At 37.8% G+C, this 21,982-nt stretch overlaps 1 protein-coding gene across 3 annotated transcripts in view; it reads left to right on the forward strand.

The window, feature by feature from the left end:
* Window positions 1–3,577: 3,577 nt before the first annotated feature.
* The window catches only part of AOX1 (aldehyde oxidase 1), a 38,793-nt gene continuing 20,388 nt past the window's right edge, over window positions 3,578–21,982 (forward strand). For 2 of the 3 annotated variants that reach the window (XM_036387084.2, XM_036387087.1), the window contains exons 1-17: window positions 3,578–3,652; window positions 4,583–4,640; window positions 5,586–5,682; window positions 7,831–7,939; window positions 8,477–8,603; window positions 9,491–9,552; window positions 10,154–10,234; window positions 11,072–11,152; window positions 12,205–12,349; window positions 12,519–12,611; window positions 14,318–14,469; window positions 14,689–14,782; window positions 15,344–15,453; window positions 16,303–16,487; window positions 17,617–17,779; window positions 19,031–19,123; window positions 21,069–21,238. In XM_036387084.2, coding sequence (XP_036242977.1) covers window positions 3,593–3,652; window positions 4,583–4,640; window positions 5,586–5,682; window positions 7,831–7,939; window positions 8,477–8,603; window positions 9,491–9,552; window positions 10,154–10,234; window positions 11,072–11,152; window positions 12,205–12,349; window positions 12,519–12,611; window positions 14,318–14,469; window positions 14,689–14,782; window positions 15,344–15,453; window positions 16,303–16,487; window positions 17,617–17,779; window positions 19,031–19,123; window positions 21,069–21,238 — 1,880 coding nt within the window. In that variant the 5' untranslated portion in view covers window positions 3,578–3,592. The remainder of the gene's footprint in view (window positions 3,653–4,582; window positions 4,641–5,585; window positions 5,683–7,830; window positions 7,940–8,476; window positions 8,604–9,490; window positions 9,553–10,153; window positions 10,235–11,071; window positions 11,153–12,204; window positions 12,350–12,518; window positions 12,612–14,317; window positions 14,470–14,688; window positions 14,783–15,343; window positions 15,454–16,302; window positions 16,488–17,616; window positions 17,780–19,030; window positions 19,124–21,068; window positions 21,239–21,982) is intronic. The other variant, XM_036387086.2, reaches the window with a different exon arrangement.

Below are 21,982 nucleotides of genomic sequence, written 5' to 3' on the forward strand. Positions count from 1 at the left end.
CTTGAGTTTTTCATGTTTGTTTTGAGTGGAACCAGTTCTCAGTCCTGGTTGGAACAGATACACGCATACCAAATTTTTATGAATTTATTGAAATAGATGGAGATAGTCTTTTTTTGATAGTTGACTTTTGGATTTGACAGAATCACACAGAGATTTGAATAAGGAAATCTCATTGAGAAATAAATAAGGGAGGGAAGTCAAGTGCCCACAGTATGTGGCAGAGGTAGCAAGGAAAAAAAAAGCACTGCAATAGGAATTCAGTAGCAAATAGGGTCTAGAGAAAGCAACACCTTGAGTTTCCAATTGAGACTGCCCATGTGACAAGTAATACAATAATGTCATAATGTCATACCATTCAGAATTCAGGATTTGGTACTGCTTCCCCTCTGCATTCCATAATGTGCTGTCAGCTGACAGTTTTCTGGTAGTACCTGATTTGTAGATGCTACCAGAGACTCGCTACCTGCACAGCTTTTACACATTACAATAGATAAGGTTCAGGTTAATTTTGCAACAGAGAGGCATTTTTGATGAGATAGAGATCTAAGTTAACTTATTTTGGTTATAGATGGTGGGTTTTCATGCATATGCAGTAGATGTTACTAGTTTACACAGGCTTAAAAATTGATCAGACACATTAATGGAAGAAAAATCTATGAGGAATTACCAGAAACACCATTTCTGGCACAGGACGTTCCTGAATTGCAAATTTTTGAAGGCTGGAAGATGATTCTGGAGAAGCCTTACTATGCCTTTGACCAATTTTTGTACCTTTTCCAAGGACATTCCCTGGTGACACTTTCAGAGACCAGTTCTTTGGTTAGCTTGACCTTTTGTCTAATACAGCATGTCTCTTTTTAAGAGGTGTAACTGATATGCTTAAATTTATAATGTATTCTTCAAAAGTATATTCTTAGAATACAATATATTCTTTTAAAAATTATAATATATTCTTTAAAACATTCTTTTAAATGTACTCTTTGTACTTCATTGTAGATTACATTGTAAGCTGGGAAGCTGATGAGAAATTAGTCCTTTAGCAGATGTTTAAGACAAGAAAGTGGTTGGGAGCAGATGGCATTGATTTGCAATCAGGAAATCAGGCTTTATGAACCTGATAGTCTTCTCCAACTAGCTTGGTGGGTGAGGGCAGAGCACTAAATGTTTGTCTCAATTATATTTTCTCTGATAACATTCCACAGACAAACTGACAAGGTATGGATTTGTTAAGGGCACAGTGAGGTGAGTTGAAAAGCTGGAAGGTTGTGATTAGTGCCAAATGGTCCAGCTGGAGGCAAAACATTAGAGCTCATTAGGGTTTCACACTGCTGCTAGCAGTGATGAACACATTCACTAACAACCTGTATGAGCCAGTGCCCTACACAAGTCTGCAGGTGATCGGAAACTGGAAGGAGTGGCTGAAATACCCCATGGTTCTGTCACCATTCAGAGGGATCTGGTCAGGCTGGAGAAATGTGCTGAGAGGAATCTCAAGAAGTTCAATAGGAGGAACCTACATCCTTCTCCTGTGAGTTGCCAGAATTTCAGCTGTGCATTTTGACAGAAAAGGACTGATACATATCAGAACACACTCCTGGATATAACTTTTAGGTGTGTCCATTCTACATGTAAGTCTATAACCATAAACATTAAGAGGCGTAAATGTATTATTTACAAACACTTAAGTAATAGCACAACTGTTTTCTACTGTGGTTATTTTGTTATGGTCTGTAGCCCTAGGGCAGCTTCCTCAAGATCCTGTAGGACTTTCCATGTATGAATTTAGAGTTAAATGTATCACTAGTGAGATAGTTTACAAAGGGGATGTTTATTCCCTAAACAGAGAGTTGTCTAGCTGTGGTTACCAGTGGCAAAGATCATGTAGAGATTGTAAATATACAGCAGTAAGTAGAGCAAGGTGTTTTCATATAGAACCTTGCAGTACAAAGAGAGTATTCAATCAGTATGACAATTCTTCCAATAAAAAACTTACCTCATCACCCAGGAATGTCATCTGCACTGCAAAACACCTGTTAACATTATTTGGGAAGTTTCAGCAGACAGACTTTTTCTTTCTGATACGTGCTGTGTACATCACTACATTCCCCAAGACTATTGTGAAGAGGTGCAGAAATGGTTGGGAAGATAGATTCTATCCTTTTTCAATGTTATTTTTTAGAAAAAAGTACACATAGAAATTATTAAGCATTTTTCCTTGGCTTTTATTACCAAGTTTGAAATGAATTTATTTTATTTTTAATTGAAATGTTCTTGCTAGCTTACTATTTATCAACATCAGCAGCATTAGAAACCACGTCATTAGAAACCATCAAGAAATACCTGTTAAAACTTGTGTTCCCAGTGCTGGCACTGCAGCAGCAAAACACAGTGGTTTTTTAAATGATTGTTTCTCTCTACTGCCTGTGGTTTGAAAGCTAGAAACAGAGGCACTATCTTCACAGAAAATAAATAATCTCATTGGGCATTGGCTTAATTATTTTTTCAGTGAAGGTCCTGTTGTTCCACACAGCCTCAGGTGTTACCAGCTAGACTGCTAGGGTGTCCCAAATACAAGCATGAAGTTTTCAATAAAAGTAAAAGGCCTGGGGGTTTATACCTTCATTTCTTCCATTCCTTTAGTATAGATATCCTTCCAAGTAAAAAAGTATAAAGAAAGTGGCCTGAAGATCACAGAAGTTAAGTAACTGTAAAATCATATTATTGCTACTGCCCTTCTTTCCTTGTTTTCTCCATCCTCACTCTTGTTGCTCAAATTGATGTTCAATAATAGAACACAGAGAAAACTCACTTTGTTATTTCCTAGGTTGCATTTCTTTTTATTGTTACAAAAAACTATAACATAAAAGCAGCATAAAGAATGTTGCATTGTCTTTGAACCTTCACTATATGTGATCGTTTTACCAGGTCATTTGATATATTAGAAGCTCTTTCCAGGAAAATGATGAAAAAGCAGCTCATGATTTTTGACATAAAAATCTATTTATGTGTAAAAATCACCAAGAATTAGGAGAATTTTGCTGAGAATAAGGTAACTTGAACTTCTTTTTATAGTTTTAAAGTTGTTTTTTCTCATGTTTACTTAATCTAATTGAAATTTTGTAGGACATTAATTCCATATATTTTGATTATACAAAAAGAGGAAAGTATTTTTTCTATTAAACCTTTTCTTACAAATGGTTATGATACCTGAACCTTACTGCTGATTATTTTGTTAGTGCAAATATAACAAAAAAATCACATTGGTCCCATGATCACTACACTGCTGGATTTTATCTCAATTTTGAATTACTCTTGGTGATATTATTATAAGAACCTGATAACAGTGCACAGTGTTAACGTTGCTGTTTAGCTCTGCAAGAACACCTGTGTCCTTTGAGAAAGTGCGAGGCACGACTTCGTTTTTCAACACCGAAATAACGCTTCAGAAGGCTGAAGTAAATAAATATTTATAGTCAGCGCAGGACTTAGGAAGCAATGTCCGTGTTACTGCCTGGTTCCGCCCCGCCCCGCATAACGAGGCGCGTCCAGCTGCGCGGCTTTCCCTGCTGCTCCCGCTGCGGGCCTGCGAACGATGGCGCTGCAAGGGGCTGTGGCGGCTCAGGAGCTCGTGTTCTATGTGAATGGGAGGAAGGTAAGTACAGGCCGGAGAGAGAGGGGCTGCAGTGCCTGAAGCAACCCCGAAGGGCATAGATTTGGCTTCCTCACGTTTATTCGAACGAGTGTAACCGAAGCCTCTCACAAACCTCCAGAAGAAGGCTGGATTGTTGCATCCCATTTTGGCTAGCTCTGCTGTGTTTGGGAGAAAAAGCGTGTCAAAGTGAAACACACTTTCAGCTGGGTATCAAACTTGGCTGGTAAGCAAACCCCTTTTTTCACTTGGATGTCTGGCTTCTCATCTTTGATGGTGTCAGGTTTTCAGAGGCACAACTGAAAGCAAGACTTTAGTGCCCAGATTTGGACTATTGAGCATAAAGATAATATTGCAAGGACTGGTTGTTGATCGAAAGCAATTGTAAGGAACTAGCTGATTCTAAGTGACCAAATAAGAAATTCTGTACTCGATCAAGAATGTGGATATTTCTGTTGCTCTGTGTTGTCAGTTTCTTACAGCAAGTGAAGTTAATATAAATAAAACTAGAAAAGAAATCGTTACTGCCGATAGCCTTACAGACTTCCTCTAATGTTTATTCAGTATGTCAGAGTGCCAGGGAGACTTTAAAATCTGCAAATCATTAGTTAGTTCTTTATGCTGTCTTTAAAGTTCTGCATTTTTATTTCTAGTGTGGCCGAAGGTCAGTTCCCTCAGTATAACATTTCACTGAGCAGCAGTTATTTTTAGTACTTGCAAGGTGCCCTAACACTTCTTTTCTGGAAGTGTCTGTGTCTGAAAAGGAATTTCCAGGAGTCCAAACTCTCCTGTGGTGTTTGGCAATTAGTGTAGTACTATGAGAGAGAACCAGAGAAGGATTCTCTTCTGGCCTTGTTTGAATGTAGTCTGTGCCCTGAATTATGAAATGCCTTGGTTTCTTAATAAAAGCTTGTTTTTACTTTCTTGCTGTAGATAATAGAGAAAAATGCTGATCCTGAACAAATGCTCTTGGCTTATCTGCGAAAGAGGCGTATCCTTTTCTTGTCTGTTCCCTAAAGTCACTCATTAAAGCCTTATTCAAGTAAAATTCTGAGAAATTTTAATTCAAGGTTTAATTACCAGATTAAGGACGTTGTGATTCCTTTAAGATAAATCAACTGCACTAAATGATGTCTCTTTCTTATTCCAAATATTCTTCAGTTGAGCTGCTGTATTTTTAGCCTGGCTTTTTAAAGAGATAAATTATGCCATCAGGCACAATGAATATGTGTCTATCTGTGTTCCTCCCCTCCCATCTCATAAAGAAGTCTAAAAACCTAGGGGTAAGTAACTTGACAGAATAAAAGTCCCCAGGCTTTGTAATAATATCTCTCCTGGTAAAGGGGAGATCTTGTGATGAAAACCTGAGACTGATGGAATTTTGAGGGGCAAAAAGGCACCTTTCTTTTGGTGGCTTTGGAACATTAAAGTAGCTGTTTGTTGATTCACAGTTTTAGACTGGCCACTGTTCCAGATTCACAGAAATGAGCACTTCTCTCAGAAGTGTGATCCTTCTGATGAGATGCAAGGCAAATATCCTGTCTATAAATGGGCCTTCTGAGAGAAACTGGGAAATTTTAGTGTTCCACTGGAATTTCAGATATACAGCTGGTTTGCCCATTACATATTTCTTCCTTTCAAATTTTCACTTGGAGAAGTAATTTTCACTTCCCTTTTCTGTCCCAACTTACTCCTCTTCCAAAATAAATTATAATCAAGTTTTCTGTTTTCTTGAGAAGAGGATTTTGGTCATGTAACTTCTTAGCTTCTATCTTGCTTTCACTGAAAATTTATTCCAATATAGAACAGAATCCAGTACATATGCTGATACCAAACAAATTCTGTGTTCCTTAGGAGTTTAGGAAAAAAGGTTGTCTCAAGCCTTTGAGTGGAATAAAGCCCAGATAATTATTTTCCCTAATGACAGCATTTTCAGTCCGTCTTACAGGAACTAAGTATGGCTGTGGAGGAGGTGGCTGTGGTGCTTGCACAGTGATGATATCAACTTACGAGCCAGCTTCAAAGAAGATACGGTATCCTCAACAGAATATTTTGAAACCTGCAGAAAAATTTATGATTGTTGATACCATTTCCAGATATGAAACCTTAAAAACAGAGTTGTAGAACTTGTACTTAATAGTAAAAGTATCTAGAGGAAAGGTCACTTTAATCCAAAAGGAGAATGCTGTAAAAATTGCTGTTGAGTCAGCTGTATTGTAAATTTGCTGAACTATCACACTCAAATACTTTATTTACTTACAAATACTGATAGCCCCTGCAAGAGGTCGTAGGAGGCATTAATTTAAGACCCTTTGGCTTGACCACTGGAATGTGGCTCCTACCTGCAGCTCTGTATGGTGGTTTAAGTCCAGCTGGTAACTGAGGACTATGCAGCTGCTCACTCACTCCCCCTAGCGGGATGGGGCAGAGAATCAGAGTGGTAAAGGAGAAAACTCATGGGCTGAGAAAAGACAGTTTAATAGATAAAGCAAAAGCTGCTTGTGCAAACAAAGTAAAGTAGACAATTTACTCACTACTTCCCATCATCAGCAGATGTCCAGCCACTGCTGAGACACCATCATCTGTGATGGTTACTTGGGAAGACAAACACAATCACTCCAAAACCTCTACCCTTTCTTCTTCTTCCCTCGATTCTATATGCTGCACATGATGCCATATGACATGGAATATGACTTTGGTCATTTTGGTTCAGCTGTCCCAGCTGTGTCCCCTCCCAGTTTCTTGTCTCCCAAAGTCTCCTCATTGGTGGGGTGAGATGAGAGGCAGAAAAGACCTTGACTCTGTGTAGGCCCTGCTCTACAGTAGCAGTAACTAAACATCCCTGTGTTATCAGCACCATTCGAGCACAATTCCAGAGCACAGCTTCAAACTATGAAGAAATTTAACTCTATCCCAGCCAAAACCAGCATACTGCCATATAATTGGTGGGAAGGTAGGGTAGGCACAAGTGTGAGTCTTACCAGCCCTTTAATACTGAACTCCATCCCTTACATCCCACCCACAGAAAAAGGATTTTGAACTGAAACCTGGAGTTTGAGTTTGAGTCCTTAAGCTAAAGACTGGAATAAATTGCTTTTAAGTTGAGAAAACATCAATCAAATTGTTAAATGGTTACATGTCATTGTACGCTGAAGTGTTTATTGGGTGGGGAAAAAACATTCCAGTTTCCTTTTGTACAGTTACATTACATTGGAATGCAACACAAATGAAAATGTTTAAAGTTAATGAAAGAGCTAAAATTAAATCAGACTACTGAAAAAGATTAAACTGTATTAAAAACAATAATTTGAAATAGTTTTATTGAAATTTTTAAATGCTTTGAAGAATTTTCATTTTGGTGTGTTGTTCTGTAGGTACACAGTTTGGGGTGATTGGGACTGGGGCTTGGGACTGTGGCCAAGCCTCATCCCCAGTGGGCTACAGCTGTGTAGGTCAGGTGAGCAGCATTAAAAGCAATGAGAGCTGAAGTGCCCAGGGGCACTGACCAATCACCAAAGGGAACAGAGGACACACAGGTGCAATGCATCAACATGAGTGGTATAAAAGGTTGGGCTAAAGAACAAGAAGGCAGACACTTGCAGTCTTCTGAAGTTAAATGATGTTACTCTGTATGGGCAGATGCTTGAAGCTCTCTGAAGTGGTATGGTGTTACTCTATGAGTTGAAGCTTTCTGAAATTGTGTGATGATACTCTGTGTATCATGGCCTTCTCTCCTGCAACATATGCTGTGGCTTATGCTGCAACATCATTCCTATTTAGGAACAGTGATATTTACTTTATATCAGAATTTCCTTTGGATCGGAATTTTGATTATAAATTTGCAGTAGTGTGCAGTAATTCTTTACTTCTAATGACTACACCAATCTTCTTTTCCCTATCTTCCTCCTTCAAAATACAGTTGACAGATTCCTTGTGGGCAAGAGGGTAATTAGAAAAGACTGAGGTATTAAGGAAGATGTAAATTCCATGGAATTGTCCTCATAGATATGCTTTTATATGGAGGACAAGAGACAGAGCTAGAAAGTGATTGCTTCTCATTCCAAATGTTAATAGTGGCTGCTTTTTAAGTATGAACTATGTCTTGATTGACTGTTAAATAATAGTCAGACTTGTTTATTAAATTAATATTCATGTTCTTTATTCTCCTTTATGTTCCAAAGACACTATTCAGCCAATGCATGTTTGCTTCCCATTTGCTCCTTGTATGGTGCCGCAGTGACTACAGTGGAAGGTATTGGAAGTACAAAAACCAGAATTCATCCAGTTCAGGTGAGAGTGCAGTATCACTGTATAGGAAGATTACTGATTTCTTTTTTGGATGGAATGGATTTAGTGTCAGTGCTTTTAGGGCATAGGAATTTCATAAGATGGTTGTTTTCCCTTCTAAGTGACAACAGAGGGCAACATTGTTTTCTGGTGGTTAATTGATCAAGGCTGCTGACAGATCTTACTTTAATACTGGCAGTCTGATCAAGAAGTTGGTATGTGATGATTGTTGGAGTGGGTCAGGCTTTGCTCTCTTTGGGCCAATAACACATCTTGGACAATGTCCCTTTGGTTCATATTTTAGCATAGGTGCAAAAAAGACAGAAGTCCGCTAAAGGTTAATTAGCTCCTTTAGTAAGATGTGCATCAACATCACACCCAAAATAATTATTTTCATTTGATATTGCTTTAAGCGTTTTACTTAAAAAATCTGGTTTATTACCAAGACAACATTTTGTATGGCATCTCCCATTTAAGAGAGCATTCATTAGAATGGAGATGAGTGCTGGAAGGAGTGTTGTTTGTGGTATTCCATTTCAGGAAAGACTTGCCAAGTGCCATGGCTCCCAGTGTGGTTTCTGCACACCTGGAATGGTGATGTCCATATACACTCTGCTGAGAAACCATCCAGAACCAACTTCAGAGCAGATGATTGCGGCTCTGGCTGGTAAATATTGCCACTTTTTAGTTTGCAGGTGTGTTCCTGAAGCATTTCTTCAGGTGCTTTGTCTATCTGAGTGCTTGTCTGTGTGAGTATACATGTCTGCATGCATGGAGGATGTACTCTTACTAGCTGTGCTTTCTAGAAGTGTTGCTGCTGGATGGAGACCTTGTATTCCCTGTCATTCTTTTATCCTGGAAAATGAAACACAGAGCTGTGGATTGTTTCAGGTGCTCAAAACATCCCCATATGTGTCTTTTGAAATGCTTAAAATCAGATGTGCAAAAATTATGTCATTTTGGAGAAGCAGCTGCATCTGAGCCATCTCCAAGGTCCCTTTATACCTGATGTTGAGAATGTCATAAACCTTGCAGGACAGGCCCTTTTGCAGTAGGATTAAAACAGATAGTCTGCATCTCTCTGCCTTATCTTCAGTAAGGGAAAGTGTGAGCATTTATTGTAGGTAAAATATCCTTCTGTCATCTGTTGTGTTCTAGAGTCACAGTGGAGCCAAAGACATTTCCTGTGCTGAGTGGTGAGCTTAGAGGTGTAATGTTAGTTTCCTTTCCCTCTAGAACAAAAGTCAGGGGGAAAGAGAACAACGTTTTGAGTGGGTAAAAAATACTCGACAATCTCTTATTCTCCTGCATACTGACCTGGAGCCAGCATTCACTGTAGTGAAGATCTCAACTATTTCATACTCCCCTTGAAACAACAGCATTTTTTGTTAGGGTCTGCCAGGTCCTAAGTCTTGTGCCACTGTTCTATTTTGTCTTTTTGAGAGCTGACACTTCTCCTTGAGCTTAAAAAACATAAGACTCACATAAATATATGACTGTTCTAAAGCCACGTCTTTAGAGCAAAGCTTTTTCTGACTGATTTCCTTCCTTCAGGGAACTTGTGCCGCTGTACTGGATACAGACCAATCCTGGATGCCTGTAAAACCTTCTGTAAGGTAAGAAGTAGTGGCAATAGGAGTGCTAGATTGGGGCTATCAGTGTATATGCATATACAAGCCATCAAGATTTTCACTGAGATCATCCCTTCCCTCTGTTTAAAGGTGTCATTCTGAGTAAATGGCCTAACCCATTAGAAAAATTGATAAACACAAGTGAATATGATGTCTAACCTGGATTATGAGGAGTAATCTGAAGTAACTCCATGTGGTTTACTGTGGATTAGTACTGGCATTAATCAAAGCACAATTTCAGTCTACGTTCTTAGAATTTATCATGCAATGCAATGTGTCAGAAACCTACCAAGGAAAAATGGGAGTGAACAGGTGGTAAAGGAAACAATACAGACCATCTACATCTGCTCTCACAATGTCAAAAGAATTCTACACTGTGGGAATTATTTTGTATTAAGGATGTCAACATTTGATGACTTAAAATATTTTTTTTAATATCACTCCTTTAACACTTAATCCTTCTAATTCAGCTTGTTATTAAACTTCATCTAGAACTTTATGGAAATACAGAGTCACTTTTATCTTATGAGCTTTAACTCATTGCCACCCTGGGCAGTATTTCAGTAATGGGATTTTCCTATTTTAGGAATCCATTTGTTGTCAAAGGAAAGCAAATGGAAAAAGTTGCTTGGATCAGGAAGATGATTTGTTTGACAATGAAGAGAAGGTAAAGTTTTAAATATATTACTCACCTTACTTCAATATAAAACTTAGAATATTGCATATAGTATTTGATAAATATGATATTTTATTATTTCTCACAAGAAATTTGGAAATATTTTGAAAAATTGAGGATTCTTTGTGTAAATTTGTATGATGAGGCTCTGATAGCACTGTCTGTGTCAGATAGTTTGTATAAGGTAGTTTGGGTCTCCAGAGCTGAGATTTGAACAGCTCTTCAGGTTCAGTACTATTAATAGTCTGAGCTCTACCAATTCAGTGAGAATTATATTGTGAAAGACATTAGGGCATATGTGAAATTTGCTTAAATCAATGATCAGTGATGCTCTGAGTATTGGTCTCTTAGGAAAACTGCTGACTTGACTCTGAAGAATTGATACACTTAAAAATTAGAGCTATGATTGTCATTTTATGTGAAACCTCTTATCTATACAAATACTTCACCTTGTTCTTAATTTTCTTTCAGTAATATCTGATCTACTTCTTTGGGTTTTGAGTACTTTAGGTTGGCATGAAACTACTTTGTTATAGTAGAACTACAGGAAGCCTATACTTACTCCTCAGTCCTTCAGTTGCTTGCTTCTGCACTGACATTTGTGTTAGCGGTAAAATTTAAGGAAATATTATGAACACTTCTTTCACCTCAGCACCTCCAAATGATGCATAGTGATTTAAAAACAAATCCAAATTATAATGAAATGACTAATTTTTTTACTAGCTTCAGTGGCAGTCTATTGGTTTGGCTTTGGTTTTGCTTTTATTATTGTTTTATGAAATTAATGATGAGAGAAAATTCTTGGTCTTCTCTTGTCTCCTTTTTAAGGTGTCCACCAGCCTGTTTTCAGCAGATGAATTCCAGCCCTTAGATCCCACCCAGGAGCTTATATTCCCTCCAGAACTAATGGTACCTTTTGCTGCTTATAGATTATTCTGATGCTCTGTTCAGAATTAATTCTTAAGTCCTGCTTAGCAGTAATTCATCAGAAGAAATGTCAAAACGTTTTAATGTTATTATACTCCTTTTTGGTTTTTGCCCAGTAAGCTTATTGAATATTCACATACCAAAAAAAGTCATATTGGGAAAATGAAGCTGCAGAGTTAGGTGTCAGGTGAGAACCTAAAGAAGCAACCTAGACTGAGTTTTCAGTCCAGCAGCTGAAGATACAAATACTTCACAGCAAACTGAATGACAAACAATTTTTAACATTGCAAAACAATTTTGTGGCTTAATAATTGTGTTAGTCTGTTCTCGGATGGCCCCCCAGATCAGAGAGTGTTTAGCCCCAGTGATTAAGGCATGCCAAAGATATAAACAGCTGGAATGGAAAGCATTAGGCATCCTTAATTATTGACTTCAGTATTTGCTCTAGAAAAACTGATACCTTTTTGTTTTACTTTATTACCATTGTAGAGATCCAAAGCCAGAGTCTGTAGTTAGATGACTGCTTCTGGAGAAAGGTGAATAACTGCAGGACAAGAGTTCTTGACTGTATGTTTGTACCAGCACTGGTTCACAAGCTATTTCCAAGTGATCAGTAAACAGTGCTAGAACAACCAGAGACACTTAAATGCATGCATAATCTAGAAGGGGATGCTGCTGTCAGTGCCATTGGTGCTCTCCAAGCACTACCACTAAGTATTTTTTTATCACTTTTCTAACAGTTTTAGCAATTGCAGGATCTATCCCTACATCTTTTGCTAGGGGACTGTTTATTATCATTCTTGTTTATTAGCCCACTGGAATTACTTGAAGACATTTTACCCACACAGCCTCGACTTCCACCACTGTGCAAACATTAGCCAGCATAACATTTCTGTCCCCTTTTTATCCAATTTTAAAGGATTATGTAGAATTGCTGTTGTTTAAGAACATTTTTGACTTTCAATCCATTGTCTATTAGACCTCACTTCTGTCTATATGTCTAAATATTTAAATCTGCTATGTTTCTCTATCAGAGAATGGCAGAAAATCAACCAAAAAGAACTCTGGTTTTTCATGGAGAGCGAGTAACATGGATTTCTCCTGTAAGCTTGGATGAACTGCTGGATCTGAAAGCTACCTACCCTAAAGCACCTCTTGTGGTTGGGAACACCAGTGTGGGTATGTATGTGATCAGAACAGCTCCTGTTGCTTTAGTTCCAGTGTGCATGAGAGGACTGGGGCTACATTTGTGGTTCTTTTTGCATCTTCATCCCTGAGCTTACATTCCAGTATGTGGGAGTTGTCGTTATGGAAAAACCTTTTGTCTACGTCTATTCCTATCTTGTAGGACCTGACATGAAACTCAGAGGTGTGTTCCATCCAGTTCTTATTGCTCCTGCAAGGATCTCTGATCTGAATGTGCTGAAATACACAAATGATGGTCAGTAGACTTCGCGTTTTCCTGAAATAGAAGATTTCTTTGCAGTAAGGAATGCTGCACCATTCCAGAGTGCCGAGCAACTCGTTCCTAAGCATGCTTGGCTCTTTCCTAGGTCAAGGAGGCTGTTGCCAACAACACAGTGCAGGATGGTTTTGTCTTCCTGACTCAGTGCAGAGCTGACCAGCAATATTATCTGGGGCCTTAGTGTGAGGGTGATTATTCTGGTAATACTGGTTCTGGTGATCAGTCATGCAGGATTTGCTCTGTGACTGCTGAATAGCAGAGAGAGAGCCATACAGAGCCACAGGGAGAGTTAACATGTGGCATACTTGGTTACATTAGAAAAAAGGCTGTGATTAAACTGGCATCACTGATATGCATTAACTAATCTTGTTCTCAATCATAACAGCATTAATTATAATAGCTTAAAAATGTTGTACCTCAACTTACATGTTTATAATAAGCATGGAGGCTTTTTTACTTAGACAAGGTTTTGGATTTTAAATAATTTCTGGTGGATTAGAACTACAACCAGAACAGGTCTCAACTTACCATAACAGTCAAAAGTAATTGAATAAAAATTACCTTGAACTAGCTTATAGCCAAATTTTTAAGGAAAGTAGTATCTGATGAAATTATTTGCTATATGCCTGAAGCCACATTTTTGTAAGTGATAAGCTGTGTTTGATAGTTCTGTCATTGCATTTAGAATATCTATTTTATTTCTGGTCAGTCATCCAGTTCTATTCAAAGACTAGTTTATTCTTAGCTGAAAAGTAGCTAAGAATTGAAAAGAAGCTGGGAGAATTCTTACTCCTTCTTTAAAGTGTGTAAATAAGACCCAGATATTTGAAGGTGAGACTTACTAGTCCTAAAACAAGAGATATGTGGTTTAGTTTGCCAGTCAGAAATAGTATTCCCTCTCTTTAATGCAAATTTATGTTTGATTTAAATGCAAAATATGTTTTGATAAAATTTTTCTTTTAAATACACAAAATTTAATATTACTTTGCTTAATTAAAATGAATTACATTTATTTATATATTCATTTATACATTTAATTGAATCCCAGTATTAATTGAAAACATTCATTTATTATTAAATAATTATTTTTAATAGAAGGGAACTGTGTTCCATTTACAAAAAAAAATTAGAAGTATAATCTTACAAAGAACTTCTCAAGTAAATGCATGTGAGTTCTCTTTCTAGTGGGAAAAATGATACTGTCTTCATTGTAAGGACTATTTGGGTTTTTGCTGCCAACACTACCTACCCCCACCTTAGAAGAATAACTAGAATGTTCATATGCAAAGCAAGATCAAATTAGGATAGAAAGTCATGCTTTAGAATAGGAAGTCTGTTGAAAGCATTTTGAAGTTGACTCACCTTTGTGTGATGTCTCCTAAATGTTTACTCAGTCAAAGCAAGGTGCTAGGGAAGCAGTTGGGATGTGCACCTTGAAGCACAGAAAGGATTTCCCTTTCTGCAGAAGAGGTGAGGTATTAGTCTCTATTTCATAATTTCTAGGGATTTTACCCTCAGTCTCCTGAAAAGAAGCATTCCAGTTCCTTTAAAATGCAAAGGCTCCTCTCCTTTTATCTGCCTTAGCTCCCATGAGCTGTCCTAACTCTACAGTCTGAAGACACTTTAAAACCCAGGCAATAAAGCAATGCACATGTTACACTTTCATAATCTTTTGGTTACAGGATTAACTCTGGGAGCTGCCTGCAGCCTCTCTCTAGTGAAAGACATCTTGACAAATGCAATTGCCAAGTTTCCTGAAGAGAAGACGAGGGTTTTCTGTGCTGTCTTGCAGCAGTTGGGAACTCTGGGCGGAGAACAGATAAGAAATGTTGCTGTATGTTGGGAAGTACTTGCAGTTTGAAAAAATTGTAACAAATGTGAAATTTGTCCTGACCACATGCATTTTTTATTTTGATTTTGCCATGAATTTTCTATCAATATCTCTTTTTGTAGCTTTCAATACGTATAAACGTACATATAGTTTGCATGCCATATTGTCACTTAATATGATGATTACAGAGAAAGGTAACATAAACTACTTTATTTTTTCAAGTCATTTGGTGGAAACATCATAAGTAGAAAATCAACATCAGACTTGAATCCTGTTCTGGCAGCCAGCAACTGCATGCTCAATCTGGCTTCAAGAGGTAGGAGGAGATAGCCTGTCTCTGTAGCACTTAAGTGTTCAAAGGGCTCTTAAAAATTTAGGTTCCTTGCAGAATTTTGTCATCTTCCCTTCTGTGAATTTTAACTTTCATAATATCCATCACAGAGTAACAAATATGGTCACTTGCAGAATAAAATAACAAAAAGAGAAAGGAAAGAGCAATAGCATTTATTTATTTTTGGACTCCTGGAAATGTTCAGAATCTCAGGGGAAAAGCAAACAAAGAAAAGAAGAAATGATCCAAAAACCTAAACAACAAAAGCCCCACCCTCCTAATAATTTTTTACTTTTGCAGAATGGGGATTGACCTCTGGGTGCTTTTTTTAGGAATCTGGTATTGTGATGTTATGGAAGATGGAGCAAACATTTGAATTTATAGAACATATCACTGATAGTTTTTGTGTAAGCTCTGTAGTGGTTATTTATTCAGGAAGGCAGCAGGTATTTCTTGCCAATTAAAATACTATTGAGATTGTGTTAATTGCACAATTGTAGGGAGTTTTCTGGATTTGAGGTTTTTGGTTTTTGTTTTTTTTTTTAGGACAAAGGCGACAGATTCCTATGAGTGATATTTTTGCAGATGGAGTTGGTAACAATACCATTACACCAGAAGAGATCTTAGTCTCTCTCCATATTCCTTATTCTAGGAAGGTAAGTTATTAGTTTGTTTAGATCTGCTTTATGCAGAGTTAAAGACTATGAAATAAAGAGCAAGAAGGAGCATAATCCATCTGTTTAAAGTAGCACCGTTACTGCTCGCTTTCTGAATTCCTTACATTTATTCATTTCAGTGCCATACTATCTCCCAGTTTCAGCCAAAAAACACAACTCAGCAGGTTGCTGGCAATGCTACATAAAGAGTAATATTCAGAAAAAAGTTTGCCCTAAAATGATGAGGGAAATAGCAGTTGTCTAGATCCCCTGTGGAAAGGGGTCTTGGACAAGTTGCCATTGTGCTCACCAAAGCAGGCTGCTCATCTGTGATATGACTGGCATCAAATAGGCAAAGCATTGTCATCTCCTGAGGATTTTTCTCTAAAATGGGATAAGATTGGATATGTGCCTGTGGTTGTTCCATAAATGTTGCTGAACTGAATAATAGTCTTTAACTGATACTGGATTTGGGAGAGTGGATATGGGATCTTAGAAGAGAATTATGGGTTATCTTATATGAATACTGCAGTTTGGCAATACCTTGAAGCCTCTAAACTTATGGTCTTGTTATAAATACAGCTCCACAAAATGCCTGTCTTCCTGTTATCTACCATGAAAAATATAGGTCATCTGAACTGTGTAGGTGATGGGGGATTGGTGATGAGCTGCTAGAAAATCAAAGATGGTAAATCTACTGAAAGGTCAAGAGAAGAAAGTGCATGGTCTTGAATACTCAGGAAGTTGAATTTGTGCTCTTCGTTTTCTGTTCTCTTACTTCACATAGTGCAATAACAAGTTCTACTTTCAGGTACTTACATGTCTGCATTTCTGTGTGGTCTTGCTCAGGGGGAGTATGTCTCTGCATTTCGACAAGCACCAAGACGGGAAAACGCTCTTCCGATAACCAATGCCGGGATGAGGGTCCTTTTTGAAGAAGGTACAGACATTATAAAGGATCTAAGCATTTTTTATGGAGGTGCTGTCTCAACAACAGTCTGTGCAAAACAAACCTGTTGGACACTTATTGGAAGGTAAAATTTCTTTGTGTTGTGTGTCTCTGAGTAAAGGGACTTTGAAGGCTCAGGTTCGTGTTCCTTGGGACATGAAAGTACAGAAAGATTTTATTTACCCGACCTGATGCCTTGTATGTTCAAGTGAATGATCAAGCCTTAATGATGACTTTTCAGGATTATTACATTTTGGAGTTTGCACATGAAGCACAACTCCAGTGTGAATTATGCAGAGAGATGAGAGAGATGGCCTGTGAGATAAGTGGGTGAGGTATACATCAGTCAGTTGTGCACATAAACCCAAGGATGAGTAAATTACTCTGTACCCCATACATTTGATAATTCTCTGATCAATGTTCTTGAGTCCTTCAGTTTGTCTCTAAAAGATACCAAGTTTGAGAACATTAGATGTGCCAAATAAAGTTAGGAGCACAAGTCAAGTCTTCACCTTTTCAACATATCTTCAAGGTCCCAATAAGCTCTGGAATAAGTCCCTGACTTTCCTCCCACTTTACAGCACTTTTCAAAGTTTTGGAGGAAAAAAATTGCAAATTTGAGCAGCATAAAAATAACATTAAATGAAGCCCCCATAACCTTTTTTTGCTATTCAATATGCAACTGTTTCTTTAGTTGAAGCGTTCACTATTTTTTGATGCTTAACATGATTAAATTTAGTCTAACAGACTTAATATTTTGATATCTGTGGCCGTGTAACTATACAGAATTAACTGTGTTGAGTTACTTGAAGAAGACAGTGGTTTCAGAAAATGTAACAGCTAATTAGATCCCTTGAAAGTATCTACATTTTGCAACTATATCTACTTTTTTCAAATATGGGATAGTATCTGCAATGTGATGATAATCAGTAAGACTGCTAAATCGACTTTAAAGCTATAATAAGGTTTATTTATGTATTTGTTTATTTAGAAATGCTGGCATAGCACTTAATTTAGTTTGCTTATGGGAGTTCAGCTCTGTGAGCAACATTGATCTACACCATTTTAAAAATTGCAGACATTATTAGAATCAATATTTTGGCTTAATTGTGAGCAGGATTATGTCTGTGGTCAAGGGTACACATAAATTACTGCAATTGGTATTTATTTCTTATTAGTTATGGTGTGACTGTATCTATTATTCTTCCTGACAGACACTGGAATGAACAAATGTTGGATGAAGCATGCAGACTAGTCCTTAAAGAAATTGCTCTCCCAGGCTCAGCTGGTGATGAAAATGTAGACTATAAGAAAACTTTGATGGTCAGTTTCTTCTACAGATTTTTCCTGGAAGTATCGCAGTCATTGAAGACAATGGTAAATTAGTTCATAAAATCATGGAATATACTGAGTTACAGGAGACCCATCAGGACCATGGAGTCCCACTCCTGGGCCTGCACAGGACACCACAGGAATCCCACCATGTGCCTGATAGCATTGTCCCAATGCTTTTTGAACTCAGACTAGGAGCTGTGACCACTACTCTGGGGAGCCTGTTCCAGTGCTCAAACACTCTCTGGGTGAAAAATCTCTTCCTGATGTGCAACGTAAAGCTCTCCCCTCCTGCCCTCCTGACTTCATGCCATTTCCTCCAGTCCTCTCAGTGGTCAGCAGAGTGAAGAGGCCGATACCTGCCCCTCCACTTTCCCTTGTGAGCATGTTGAAAACCTCAGTGAGGGTCTCCCTTGACTCTCCTCCAGGCTGAGCAAACCAGGTGTTCCCCATGTCTGCTCTTGTGCAAGCAAATAGAAAGGGTGTTCTTGCTATATGTTAGTGCTTGCAATTTGTACAGCATGCTAAATCATTGTCTTTGGTGTTTGGAGCTACTCAATAACTTAAGTGTTTAACTCCCAAAGAGGCTGATGGAGAGATGCCCATTTAACTTTTAGATGCTCAGATAGCTTTACCTTGGACATAAGGCTTTAAAAGACATTTGAGCAATATTAATACAACAGCACACCAGTAGCAAGCTCCCAGACCCAAAGGCAATATGCAAAAGATCTTACTCTGTAGTTCAAAAAACAAATAGATGAAATAGAAATAAAGACTTTGGGAAAAAACTGTAGATACTAAACCAACCCTCCTTCTTGTATGAGCTGTTGGCTGGGAGATGAGGACACTAAAGTTTCACTTGCCAAGATGTTCTATGGTAATTTACTTTTTTTATTTTTGTCTTAAATATGTTCTTACAGAGAAAAATATCCCTTTAACATTTTTCTTCTGTTATCTTGACCTCTTTCCTCTAAATTAACATTATAGGTAATTGTTGAGTACCAGGAGTGATTCTGAGCCACTTTTGATCAGACCTCAAAACAAAGCTCTTCTGTCTGTCCCTACTTATGTTACTTACTTTAAAAAGTATATTTGTTGAATCTAATATATTTTTAAGTATTATTTAGTGACACCTAAAACCTCTACATTGTTTTCAGGTTGTTGCTTTAGGGCCTTTCTAGTTTGAGCCTGGAAAACATTTCCTGTATAAAGATTTTGTGCTTGATTTTGATTGTTGGCTTTTCTAATCTTAATGTTCAAAATGTGAGTTTTAGTAGTAATTCACTTCCTTTTCAGGATTCTTGCCATTATCCAGGCATACCTGTAGAATATGGGAGTGTCCTACAAGATTTCAAAACCAGAATGCCCCAGAGTATCCAAATATATCAGGCAAGTGATTTAATTCTGACATTGTTTTGTGCTTTATAAGACTAGGTAAAAAGTCACAGTTCAAACATGAGCTATGGTGTGAAGGTCAGGTTCAGATTTTCCAAAGGACTGGAAGCAAAATGCTTTTAGTGGTTGATTTTAACTGTATTTCATTTGGAGGATCCTTGTTTGTAAAAATAGATTCTGGGGTGTACTCACTTCTTCTGGACAGTTCTTTGAACATAAATATGCTAAGCAAACTCCATTGTCAGACTGCTTAAAATTGGTTTATTGCAGTGTGCAAACCAGTTAGAAAGAAATTAAAAAAAAAAAAAGGTTGGAAAGCCCAGGTATAGTATATATACACTGTAGCATAGCTATAGTATTGTTGTATCAAGGTCCTCAGGGGCTCTTACTGTAGATTTAGGAATCAAGATGGTGTGTGATGATTGTGTGCTCAAATTAACACAAGCAGGTTGTCCTAAATCAACAGTAGAGAGCAGCAAAGAACACATTTGGTATTTTCTGAGCTCCTCATATAAATAGTTCATGGTAGAAACACCTGCAAGGATTTTTAATATTTTGACACCCTCAGTACACAAGTTAAAATACCGACTTTTGAAAACCTAAAGAAAAGTTCAAATTAAATATAGGTAAATAGTTGTTTTTCTTTTAATTGTTTGGATATTCCCTAGAAAAACACTTGCTTGAAATTCTTCAAATTTGTTCAAATTGTTATATTAAGTTTCCTTCGGAGTTGTTATTATTATTATTTTAAAAAATACAAGGGCAAGAAGCAGTTAGAGGAGCCAGGATCAAGGGGACTATTTCTGTGACTTTTCCCCAGTTATTTATTTTATTCCCATCTGTAATAAAGTGACTGAACATCAGAAATTGAAACAATTTATTACTCAGACCAATGGGCACTGAGCAATAGAAATTTAGAGACCCAGAAAATCTGAGTTTTTCCACTTTAAATTTCTATTTAGATTTTGTAAGGCCATATTTTTTGTCTGCGCTCCTTCATTTGGACATTATTAAGATGAATAAAAAGAATGCTTATCCTGAAATCCAAATATGTTGTCATTCTGTGATGGAAATGTTGAAGCAGTTTGGCTGAGACATCCATTTGAGAAACTTCAGGCAGTCAAATGAAGAGTGTTTGTTCTTGACTTTGTGCCAATAGCAGACAGTGTGCCAGAAAGTGCAGGAAGCAGAAGTGTGTAGCCTGAACACTTGTGTGCTAGAAGCTTTAGAAGTAAAAACATTTAAGTCATAAGCAATTAACAAATTCTAAATGTAGAAAAGGAAAAAGTTAGCATGAATACTGACACAAAAATTGGAAAGGTGTTCTGGAAGTTTGCAACATTAGTTCACGTGGCAGATTTAACTGGAAATGCTGTATTAATATAAAAAAATAGCAAAGTAAGATTAATAAGACACTAAATTCATACACAGTTGCAAGGAAATAATTGGGAAGAAAATATTTAGGCAGTATTTTCTCACTGATTTATGTGATCAGTTGCACTCTTTCAGTGAGGAAGACAAATCTTAGAAACCATTGCATATAGCTCATAGTAAACCACCTGACACTGGTAACATTCAGAGCAGAATCTTGTGAGAATAATTCAGAAAATTATCAAAGCTTCATTACACTATTCAGTAAGGGAGGAAAATGTCTTTTGAAAAAGTGCTGGGTTTGTCACTTTGATGTAAATAATTAAGGAAAAAATCCAAATAAACAAACCTGTGTGGGACTCTCTGAAGGTTCCATAGAGAAGAAAAGAGGAGAATGAAATCCCCAGGAGTAGCAGTCACCTCCTGCAGCCATATCTCTTTCAAAATTGAACCAGAAGATGATTGTATGAGTAGTTGTTCATTCATCTTATTTTCTGATCGCTGTAAGAGTAACAGGACTGTTCTTTTTTTACCTGGGGGTGCTGGGTGTGTGTTTCTGACTGTTCAGGATGTAGATCCGAGCCAGTCTCCCCAGGACCCTGTGGGACGGCCCGTTATGCACCAGTCTGGGATAAAGCATGCCACTGGTGAAGCAGTCTACATTGATGACCTTCCTTCTGTGGATGGGGAGCTTTTTCTGGCTCCTGTCACTAGTTCCAGAGCCCATGCTAAGATTGTGTAAGTGTTCAAAGTGGACTTGAAGAAAGTGTTGTAATGAATTGCTGCCTGAGATTTTTAGAAACTGATGAGTTTTGTGTGTACAGAACAGCATGCCTGATACCTGCACGCAAATCCATGCTGGAAGCAGTATTGTTGCACTAGTAGAAAGGTTTGTTAGGATTTAAGTGTCTCACCCCATTTTACTGTACCAGTAAGGGTGAACTGTTTCTGGTCCATAAACCAGCCCAGAGCTAGCCTAGCTACCTCCACAAAGTGCTCAGCTGTGCAGTGCAAATGGACTTCAAGATTCAGTTTTACCAATACTGCTTTTAAACCTTAACTCTATGATGAAAGAAGAAAATTGTTCAAAATGTAGGAAATAGTGTGGCAACATTGCAGCAACAAGGTGGCAAAGCTCATATGAGGTTTATAGGAGAAAAGGGTGGAGAAGAGGATTTATTTTGTTAGAAAACTGTTTCAATGTATGCTTTTATGCTGCCGAGACACACCTATCCTAGCAGTTTGTTCAACATTCAGGCCCCAAGACATAATCAAGTGATCTGTCATGACAGATAGGACTGGGGCTTCTAGCTACTGAGTCCTTGTCATATTTCCTGACTTATTCTTAGGTCAGTGCTGGGTTTGGCAGCCCTCTTTTTGGTCCCATCACAGAGGTGGCATCCCCCCTGTCTCTGCAAGTCAATAGGATCTATTCAGTCTCCTTTGTCTCCTGATCTGGGTGTCCAGACGAGATGCCTGTAC

Source organism: Molothrus ater, chromosome 7 (assembly GCF_012460135.2).
Source record: "Molothrus ater isolate BHLD 08-10-18 breed brown headed cowbird chromosome 7, BPBGC_Mater_1.1, whole genome shotgun sequence".
Lineage (NCBI taxonomy): Eukaryota > Metazoa > Chordata > Aves > Passeriformes > Icteridae > Molothrus > Molothrus ater.